The 11029-nt window shown below is 31.5% G+C and overlaps 2 protein-coding genes across 2 annotated transcripts; both read right to left on the bottom strand.

The window, feature by feature from the left end:
• Positions 1–1811: 1811 nt before the first annotated feature.
• LOC145828982 (uncharacterized) lies at positions 1812–4683 on the bottom strand. Its single transcript, XM_082936727.1, has 7 exons — positions 4580–4683; positions 4173–4379; positions 3725–3870; positions 2841–3056; positions 2622–2728; positions 2272–2445; positions 1812–1985 (listed from the first exon to the last, which is right to left on the bottom strand). Exons 1-7 carry the CDS (start codon positions 4681–4683, stop codon positions 1812–1814), a joined length of 1128 nt encoding a protein of 375 aa, XP_082792853.1.
• A 747-nt stretch (positions 4684–5430) lies between these two features.
• Positions 5431–9192, bottom strand: LOC145828981 (fat-like cadherin-related tumor suppressor homolog). Its single transcript, XM_082936726.1, has 10 exons — positions 9181–9192; positions 8800–8932; positions 8488–8630; positions 8180–8278; positions 7858–8008; positions 7605–7774; positions 6925–7423; positions 6515–6739; positions 5501–6330; positions 5431–5448 (listed from the first exon to the last, which is right to left on the bottom strand). Exons 1-10 carry the CDS (start codon positions 9190–9192, stop codon positions 5431–5433), a joined length of 2280 nt encoding a protein of 759 aa, XP_082792852.1.
• Between the last annotated feature and the right edge of the window lie 1837 nt (positions 9193–11029).

The raw sequence follows: 11029 nt of genomic DNA, 5'->3' as shown, positions 1-11029 counted from the left end.
CCAGCCAAATTGTAATGTGACGTCACGCGATTGTTTGATGACGTAACACCGTCGGATCTGTTGTTCAGCCTCACTGGTACTGACGTCACATGTTCAGGAACGTGATTGGCCGCCGACGAGTTGTTTTTAATCCAATCAGAAACGTCCCATGCGTAATCTGGTGAATAAGATTATTTAAGTATTAAAAAGGATTCGTCAAAATTTATAATTGAGTTTTAGAAACTTTTACAACTTTTTTTAAGTTTCTTTTGAATTTAAACATAGAAAGTTAACATTTTATCATTGAGTTTAAAAAGTTAATGGGTTCTTAAGAATCTTTTTAATAATTATTTAGATAACTAATTTTCTTTTCAAAATATGCAATTAATAAAACAACTTCTTGTAAAAAAAATAAACATGTTTAGAAAAACCTGATATAACATACTGAAATAAATGCAAGTTACATGATAATACACATGCAAAAACCACATGCTATGAGATTTATCAACATGCTTTGGGGTTTCGATACAAAAGTAACAAGTTATTTTTCGAATTACTAAATAACAACCTAATAAAACCATTAATAACTTTTGTTTTGAACGAAAAATAAAATTCATCACAACTTGATAATTTACATGCTAAAAATGAAAGGCAGTTAAAATAAGTGTTATCATTTGAGTTTAAAAAAATACGTTTAGAATAAAAACTAAAATTTTTGAAGTCAGATAAATTAACACATTTTTTTTAATAATCATGGTAAACTTAGAAATTTTTTATTTAGATGAGAGTTTTAAAATAAAACTTAAAAACAAACAACAGTACAACAGATGTAAAACCACTAAGTATAACAGGATAGATAATAATAGTTGACATACTTATACTTAAATTTTGAAACATAAAGCAAAAGCTTATAACTGGATATACCTAACTATATGAAATCAAAATTATTTTTCAATGTTTTATGTAATTTTAACAAGTCTTTCATGTTAAAGATTTTGAAAGTTAACATAAACAAGTAACTTTCAAAATTCAGATAATTTCAGGAAAAGCAGTTGAAGTTATTTTATTATAATGATTAACACCACGTTTTTGAGTACATGCTAAGTTTGTACAAAAATCACCATAACCAAGCTTTTTATTTATAGACCTGTATTACGGTTGAATTCTGCTAAATTCAATTTTTTTGGTTTTCTTCCAACTGTTTAGAATTACAAAACTGTGGTTAAACAAATTTTAGTTAAGAAAACAGTGAGAAAAAAAAAACAAAGTTACAAAATTTACATTTTAAAGATGTTCTAATCAAAAATTAATATTTTTTTAACTTTGTTTAGAACTGAAATTAGATATTAAATATTTTTAAACTTGTAAGTATATCTTGTAATAAAAATACGTTACGAATCAAAAATTTCTTCAAAAGATACAATAAAGTAAAATAAATGTTAGAATTTGAAAATCTAAAAATTATAAAGGTTTACTGAAAAATTAAAACAAAATCAGTGTATATCTACGTCTAGCTAACATACTGTTAATATTTTAGAACTGTGATTGAATCAATTTATTAACAATTATACATGATAAGAGATCAAGTCTTAAAAAAAATTTTACATTATAAGAATTTTAAAAAGTGAGAACTAACATGTTTTTCAAATAAAAAAAAGCTTTAAAAAAAACTATTGGATTTTTTTAAATGTTTTCCGAAAAAATCATATTATTATTATTAGAGTCTAAAACACTGCTAAAAATACAGAGAAAAGTGTATTAAAATAATATATAAAAAGAAAATAACAAGAAAGTCCACTGAAAAAGTTAATAAAGAATCAGTCTACGCCTGACTACCACTCGACTACTGTTATAAAACTTACGCTGTTCTGCAATGGACTGCTTGCTACTTTGTGAACTGACTGCTGCTGGAATCTGGGAATCCTGGTGAACAGTTTCGGTGATTTCGCAGACGGGATCGGAGTTCTTTTGCTGTAAGACGAACAACCAGATATACTTCCGCTGAACTGTGATGGTTTAAAAGTTAGTTGAAGCATTTTGTTTAAACGAAATTACATATATACTTAATAAAATAAATTATAGTTTTAATGAACAGTCAGTGAAAGCTTACAATAACTTAAAATTTTATTTAATCATACTTATAAATATAAAGATTGTGTTTTTTTTATTATAGTTAAAATAATATAATAACCATTGTGTCAGTTTACAGGTGTGAACTATAATAATTAATTAACAGAAATAACAACTTCAAATTGAGCTAATATTTTTGGTGTTAACAATTATATTACTTACATGATTGTGCTCATAGTCAGTCCAAGACATGGGAATTTTCTGAAACGAAGTTGAATCGGAAGCCAATGACGTCAGCTTTCCATTATCCTGGTATGACGTCAATTTTTCATTGTCCTGGAATGACGTCATACTTTTGTCGAATACGTCACTTGACTGTTTCCTGTTCTTTAGCTCCTGGAAAATTATTTTAAAACATGTAATTAATTTTTTTAACGATAAATTGTTGATTTCATTTTTGGTTTTCAACTGAAAATTTTTTAAAAGCAGATAATTAAATAGTTAAATTGTAGTAATTAGAAGTATGCAAACTGTAAACTAAGAACTGAATATATAACAATATTTATATTTACTTGTTCAACCATGCTGTCAATAATTTCTCTTGAACATCTCTGATAATCAACCGGCCTTGCAGGAATCGGTGGCTTTGGAATCGACTGGTTTCCATCTGACGAGTGATCTATGAAATAAACCATTTTATAGATCGTTAATATTTTTGCTTTTTATGAATTAAACTTCAAAGACTTATATAAAATTAAACTTGAAAATTAATTAATTTAAGCCATTCAAACCTTCTCTGTGTTTCAGTTGTGTCAAATAAAACTTTTCTTTAGTGGAAATAGTACTTCCGGTTCGCATCTTTTTTCCTCGCCTCCTTCTTACGTAGCAGCCGACTGCAGTTGCTATGGTGGCAACGATTATGACGATTAAAATAACAATTATGAGGATTAAATAAGGAAATGATGATTTCTTCGCGTTGGTCTGATTTTCTAGGATAGTTTTGCAACCTGTTAGCATCATTATTATTTTGTTGATTTGAATTTTCAGCTAAAATTTTTAGACTTGGAACTTATAAGCTATTTTAAACAATTACAACTGTTTAAGCTTTTTTTTCTATGAATTTTCCAAGTTCAACTACCTACTTTTTATCCTACTTTTTTATACTTTTTTTACACATACAGTTAATAAATAGTATTTTATTACGTTCTTATTATTACTTTTTAATAAATAGTAGATTTAATAAGTTTTTGCGTGACATAAAAAAAATGAAATATTGCGTGACAAAAATACATCCCTATTTAAACATTAGGATTAGTTTTAATAAACAAGTGATAAAGTCGTCTTTAAGAATCCATATTAAACAAATTATACTATGGTAGTTGATTATAATACTGCTGTTGAATTTTAAAGTCTTAAGCTTTTAAAAGCATATATTTTTAATATTAGTAAATAACGTCTTAAAAAGATAACATAGTGTTTTATTTGAATAAACTTTACGTATTATGAAAAAAAAGTGTTTAAAGCATTTCTCATGAAAACTTCAAATTTTACGTTTATTCGCAGCAAATTTTTTACAATAAAAAATTTTAGAATATGTTTGCAGTCAAAATTAGTTTGTTGCTTGTAGTTACATATTACTACATCCAAAGCAAATATCCATAGTAAAAAAGCTTACCTTCATTTGATAAAGAGCAGTTGCATGCAAAATTTTCATCGTAGCTGAAACATTTATTTATTATGACGTCACAATTCACTCCGGTGAACCCCTCCTTGCATATGACGTCACAAAATTCTCCTCCGAAACCTTCTTTACATTCGCATCTGTGATAATGATAAAACTAATGGTTTTTATATCCCATAAGTAAAGTACTACTAATTGCTAAAAGTGAGCAAAGAACAAGTTCATAAAAAGATTAAGTTCATATCTGTAAAAAGTATGTTTACCATCTTTTTATTTTGACATAGATTACTAAACATATTCTTTACTAGTAAAATGTAAATGAAAAACAGTTAGTTACTAACTTGAAAGTTCAAAAAGAAAGATTAAGTTTTTTCATTAATATAAGTATTGAATATTTGAGGAAATAACTAAAACAACTAAAATTATTTTAAGTTTCACCAACCTAAAACTTTCAACAGCTTGTGAATGGCAAATTCCTTTATTTTTGCACGGCAAGTCTTCACAAACCTTCCTTTTGCGACAATCAGTCCCTGCATAACCCGAACTACACTTGCATATTGGGGAATTTCCCTCTAAAGACATGTCTAGTCCGCATTTACCGCCGTTGTAACAAAAATGATTCACGCAAGACCCAATATTCATGCTACATCTGAAAAATTAGGTAGATTTTAACATATTGTTTATTGATACTTCAATGAAATTCATCTTGTTAAAACTAAATGTCTATGTTGCATCAAAATAGTTAGATTTATACATTTTTTTTAAACATAGTAGGAATTTCGTATAGTTTTTATTTAGCATAACCATATATTCTTCTAACGTATAAAGAGTATAGAAACAGAAACTAACCTATCAAGAACTTCTTGTTTCTTAGTAATTCTCAATTTATTGTAATGAAGAAGATCTTGAATTAAAATTTGGTTAATTTTAATTTCTTCAATGCATCCAATCATACCATCATGATTTTTATCTAATCCTCCGAGAGTAAGTTTGTCAAATATCAATTTTCTTTTTTTGTTCTCACCCAATGCTCCTGTAGCCTCGTATTTACTGTCTACTACCAACCTGTAAAAATTTATTTAGAATAATCAAAATTAGTTATAGTTAATATAAAGCAATATATAGTACATGCAAATGTTTACTAACAACAACATGTCGTAACTTGATTGGTAAATTTAGATCCATTGCATGCTTTTTAACAGTTAGCAAAGAAAAACATATAAAACTAACTGATAAAGAACTAAATAACTAGTAAAGAAAACTAAAGCTAAATACATCTAAGCGCAATCTTTTGTAGTTATGTTTTAGCATTAATAAAAGTTGTTCTAATAAGACTAAGCAGCTAAAATAAAACTCTAAGCCAGAAAACTATCACTTAGTATATCTTTTTAGTAACAAGCATAAGTTTTTTACGAACTTACAATCAAAATCTTGATAAAAATTTTAATAATAAATATTAATAAAAACTTCATACCTATAAGCGCAATCTTTGTCGGAAATGGGTTCGATTGTGACGTCATGCCAGTTTCCGTCGCTCATTTCCGACTCGCTCATTTCCATGGATTGCATGTTTCCGCCGTCCAACCCGCACGCGAACTCCAGCTTCAGTTTCCCTTTGTCGACGCTGACGCGCGCCAAGTTTCCTCCCGACTCTTCCGCGGCCTCCAGCAGTTTTGCGTCGCGCTGCCGGGTTCTGAACCTCAGCGACAAACTGAACACTTCAGGGTTGTTCAGCTTGTACTCGATCAGGGAATTTCCCCCGAAAGAAACCGCGCTGTTCCTTCGGATCTTCTGCGCGCACCGGTAGCCTCGCACCTCGTTCGCGTCCAGCTCGCACTTTCCGCCTACTTCCTCGCACACGTCCGTTACTCCAGCGCAAACGGAAGCGCAATTCACACCCGCATGACCTTTCCGGCACACGCACTTCTCCTCGCGTTCGAACCAATGAGGGGTCAGCAAGCTCCACTTTTTCGTGGTGATGGGACTTTCCCCTGATGACGTCACAACTACGTCGTACCGGCACTCGTGGGCGCACTCGAGGTCGCATTCCTCCCCCCTGACGTCCGTAACCCTCACCCCCGCCTTCTCGGTGAGCAGCGGCAGCGAGTCCTTCAGCTGGCGGCCGACTTTCAGGTACTGGCCGTCACGCTTCGGCGACCTCACGCTGAACACCAGCTGCGCATTGAAATCATTCATGCGTTTCAGGGACAAAATTTCAACATTTTCACCGGGGTTCGAACCCCTTGGAAGAATGTCGCCGAGGGCCGCCAAAAATTTGCCGTGAACCGTCGAAAGGTACGCTTCTGGGGAAATCCCCTCGAAAGTGACCTGGACCGAACTCTGAATCGACTCCTTTGAAATTTTCACCACTTCGATGGCGACCCGGCCCGTCGAGTACCTGCTGCCGTCGCTGACGCCAACCGTGACGTTGTGGCGACCTCGCACGCCATTGGTCGCCGACAGCTTGCCGGTGAGGGGGTTCACCGTGAACGACTCGAAATCAGCGAGCGAGTCGATCTTGAAAGTGAGCCGCTGCAAGTCGTGGGGGTCCTTGTCGGTGGCGTACAGCTTTGAAGATATTACTCCTCCTTTGAAGTAATCTGAAACAGAACAGTAAAACTAAAAACTAGTTTAAGACGAATAATTAATATTCAAGTAAGTAAAATGATTATAAAAGGTAGCTAAGTTTGGCTAAATTATTAATATATCTTTTTGTGTATACAAGTTGGTTGTTATAATAAAATCCTTTTATAATACTCGAAATTAGTTTATATTTGAACAAACCTTCAGTAGTCATAATTTGAATCTTTTGAGAGATCAAAACCGGTGGATACTTGCTTTCTTTCAAAATGACAACTTCTAAATAAAGAGGCAAAGATTCGAGATTTCCACTGTCAGTAGCAGTTATGGTGAAATGGAACGTTTTAGCCGCTTTATCTGATGAAATGTCTTCTATTTCGTACGGGTTGTTTGATATCAGCACATTTTTGTCATTAAAAACAAATTCACCTGTTAAAAGAAGATGGTTAAGTTTAATTTAATTTTTTGTTCATAAAAAATTTTTTTAATTATGTTTCATGTATAAAAAGAGATACCGTACATTAACTAACAAGTTGAAATGGGCTTTTTGAAATGCTTATATAAATAAGTTTGAGCTAAATAAATATATTCACACAACAAACAAGTTATTTAACCTGCAAGTTGTGAGTCGAGATTAAATTTAAAAGGGGCCGCGTTTCCCTTGGCAACGTCATCATCCGTCGCCCCTACCGTTACTATGCCCTCCTCCGAAAAAACGTTTCTCCATTCTGCTTCCGACACGCTCGCAGTGCACTTTGTCGTGACGTCACTTTGACAACGCAACGCAACGTTGTCATGCAAACTCTTGAGCGCCACCCGCGGTCGACAGTCGTTGACGTCTCTCACTTTGACAGCGACGTCGACGCTCGTTGCTAGGGAAGGAGTTCCGTTGTCCCTGGCAACTACTTCAAAGGCGTACGAACGGCGGGCTTCAAAGTCGAGACCCGGTTCGACCACTGACAGCCGACCGCTGTCCTCATCCAATTGGAACGGCAGCTGGTCCGCTTCGTTGCTTAGCAACGAGTACTTGACCTCGCCCCCTGCGCCTTGGTCCTTGTCAAAAGCGGTTATTGTTGCTATGACGTCATCAATGACATCTTCGTTGACAAATACCTGAAATTAACAACTTGTTTGAAAACTGAATCTAAATTACGATTTTAGCACGAACTATGACCAGATTTGAACTTTTTAACAAAATAATAAATAATGGTCGACTTTCGAATATCTTTAATTTGAAAGACAAAAAACATTAGCTTTTAATTTAAACCTTTTTATTCAAACAGTTTATACTCACAGGAAAATTGATGTTGTTAAAAGTAGGTTTGTTGTCATTGACGTCAATGACACGTATGTTAAGAGAAGTGTCGCTCATAAGTGGGTCATCTGTAAGATCCTGCGCCCGGACTGTCAACATAAAATATTTGTTCACCTCATAATCCACTTCATCAAGAAGAACAACTTCTCCTGTATTTGAATGAAAGTTGTATTTGAATGTTGTCACTATATAAATGATTTAAGTAGTTATTTTTTAAAACATTCTCTTATACCTGATCTACTGTCGATTTGAAACTTGTTAAGTTCGTTTCCTCCAACAATGAGGTATTGCAAATCCGCATTTACTCCATCGTCTAAACTGAATGCTTCAACTTTTGCCACTAGATGGCTAATTTTGGCACTTTCCCTAACCTCAGCTTTGTACTGAAAAAAAAGAGTCGATTAATATTAATTATACAATTAAAAGGTTTCTTTATTAAATTTTGTATTTTGTTAGAGTAGAGCACACCACTCTTTGTAGAGTAAATTTTATAGTAAATAAGTAACGGTCAACGGATTTTTAGTCATAAAACATTTTAGATACTGAAAACTAACACTTGTTTGATTGAATACAGGAGCATTGTCATTCACGTCTGTTACTCTTAAATTAACTTGAACTGATGTTGACTTAACTGGAATCCCTTGGTCTTTTACCTTTAAAAAAAATTATTGTAAAACTGTAGTTGTATCTCGTGTATAGAGTTAACAATATGTTTCTATGTTTGTATATGAAAGCATGTTTGCCAATTTTCTTCAGCTTAGTCGACAAAAAAAACTTCACCTATTGTAAATTTAACTGCTTAAGAAACTTTATTAAAATTGTAACTAAAGTTTTATTAAGTTTAAGAAAAAATTTGACTAACAGTAATGTTGAAAAGGTATTTGTCTCTAATTTCACGATCAACGGGTCTTTGTAATATCAAATAACCATGTTTTTCATCAATTTCAAAAGGAACTGAATCTAAACTGTGACGTTGTAGAGCATATTTCAGTTGAGAGTTTTCACCTAAAATGTTAGTTAAAGGAGTTAAAATAAAACACCATGTGTGTTTTTGTTTTAAAACTTATTTATTGTTTGGAAACAAAAAATAATCTTAAAAAAATGTTTTTTATTTTGTTTTAAACTAAGTTTATTTTTTCATTCAGGTAGTTGTAACTGATAACAAAAAACAAACCAATATCAGCATCAAACGCAGCAAATTGATAAACAACGCTTCCCACAATTGAATCTTCTTTTACTCGAACCCTCAATTGACTTTTTGTAAATGTTGGCCAGTTGTCATTCACATCTAACACTTTTATAAAGATCTAGAAAATAAGTTTGAGTAAGACATAATTCGTTTTTTTTTGAATGATTAATTAATCTAGTTGTTTTAATTTTTTTACCTGTATCAGGCACTTTAAATCGTTCGAGTACTTAACTTGAAGGTTTAAGTGGTAGCTATCTTTTTCTTCTCTGTCTAAACTTTCAGTCGCATAAATTATTCCTAAAAAAAGTATATTTAGATAGTATTATAGTTATAGAACTGTTGGTTCACTTTTAAAGTTTTACTAACCAGTACTTTCATCGAATGAAAATCTATTTTTAAATTCTCCAATCAAAGTGTAAATAGCTTTACTATATTTGTCTGCAATGTCGATTGTAGCTATTTGTGAGTTTACTTTATTGTTTTCATTGACAGATACGTTGTAAAAATGCTGTAAAAAAATAAAATGTATTTAACGACCGTAGCATATAGTTGTTATATCTTGTAATAATGTATTTTTTTAATTTGTAAAGCTATTTTAAGTATAAAACGTAGTAACTAAAGTGGAATAAAAGAAGTCAACCTTTTTGCAAAGCGGTTTTCCAATTGGTAGTTTGTACTTTCGGTTTACAATGTTTATAGTAGCTTGTGCATAAGAGTGATGAATTCCGTCAAAAACTGAGACAGTAACTTCATTTACATCAGGAATGTTTGAATCAATATCATTAGCAACCTAAGGTTAGAAGAATTATTACAACACTTTGTAATACAAAGCATTTAAGTTTAAACATAAGCAAATCCTTACTTCAAATCCAATGTTTAAGTACATTCCTGAAGCTTCTAAAGAGTGTTTCGATTGAAAAAACACGACGAAATAATGAAGAGGATCTCCTTTAATAATACTTGTTGTTACAAGTGAAGCATTTGTTGAAGAATCTTGATCTACCGCTGACATTACTGATGCTGTTTTGTATCCTGCTTTAGCCCTGAAAGAAACAAAAAAAATAATTTTGTTTGACCACATAAATATTTAAACTTCTATAGTTTTTATTCAACACTTACCCTTCAGAAATATTAAACTGGTTTGAGTCGCTTTTAAACACAGCTTTTCTGTCATTAACATTTTTAATTGTGACAATTATGTTTGAACTATCAACATATTTTCCGTCTGTGCAAGACACTTTGAGACTAATTGTTCCTTTTGTTTCAATGTAGTTTTCTCTGTCCAGAGATTTTTTCAGGGAAACCATCCCAGACACTGGGTTGATATTAAAAGATGGATGACTTTCATTGAACCTGAAAAAAAATAATTCAGTTTACAAAACTAAGTGTTGTTTTATATTATTTTAATTAAGCAGTACTATCAACTAAACTAAACTTATTTACGAAAATTTAATTAAATTAATTGAGTTAACTTCAGTAATTTTACACTTTACTGCCAACAAAAAGCAATTAAATGAAATCTAATTTATATGTAATATCTAGTTTCTTTTAGTTTTAAAAAAAGACAGTATTAATATTTGGTATTTTAGTTCAAATCGTTACCTATACTTGATACTTGAATATTTTGTAGAGTCTTTATCACTACATTTGACTTGTACAAGCGGTTCATATGGCAATTTATTTTCAACAACAAAAGTTTTATATGAAAGACTATCAAACTGAGGTGGATTGTCGTTTATGTCTTCAATTTCAATTGTTATCTGAATAAGCAATATATTTTGTGTTGTTTACAAATATATATTATTAAACCTAACAGTAAAATTACTTTAAAATAGAACGGTTTACTTCAAATTAAACAGTTTTTTAAAACTTATATTTTAAATTTCAAGAAAGTTTTTCTTACTTTAGATTCAGCCATAAGTTCAGTTTCTTCTCTTACATATGCAACAACAATAAGCTCAAAATAATTTTTATTTTCATAATCTAACTCTTGTGTTAGGGTAATTGCTCCATTCAGTTTGTTTATTTTGAAGTTTCTCATTTGTGTTTCATCACCATCTGTTTGTTTTATTATCACATATTTGTAACTTAGTTATGACGATTATTTTCTCATTAAATACCTTTTTACTTTACTAATTTATTGTTTAGCAAAAATTTTTCACTTGGTTTAAATAGTTTTCAACAAAAACTTCAAAAATTAATTAACAATTTTGTA

Source organism: Thalia democratica, chromosome 2 (assembly GCF_965202585.1).
Source record: "Thalia democratica chromosome 2, ktThaDemo2.hap1.1, whole genome shotgun sequence".
Classification (NCBI taxonomy): domain Eukaryota; kingdom Metazoa; phylum Chordata; class Thaliacea; order Salpida; family Salpidae; genus Thalia; species Thalia democratica.
Note: the sequence above shows the minus strand (reverse complement) of the source record. Positions and strands in the feature narration are given on the sequence as shown.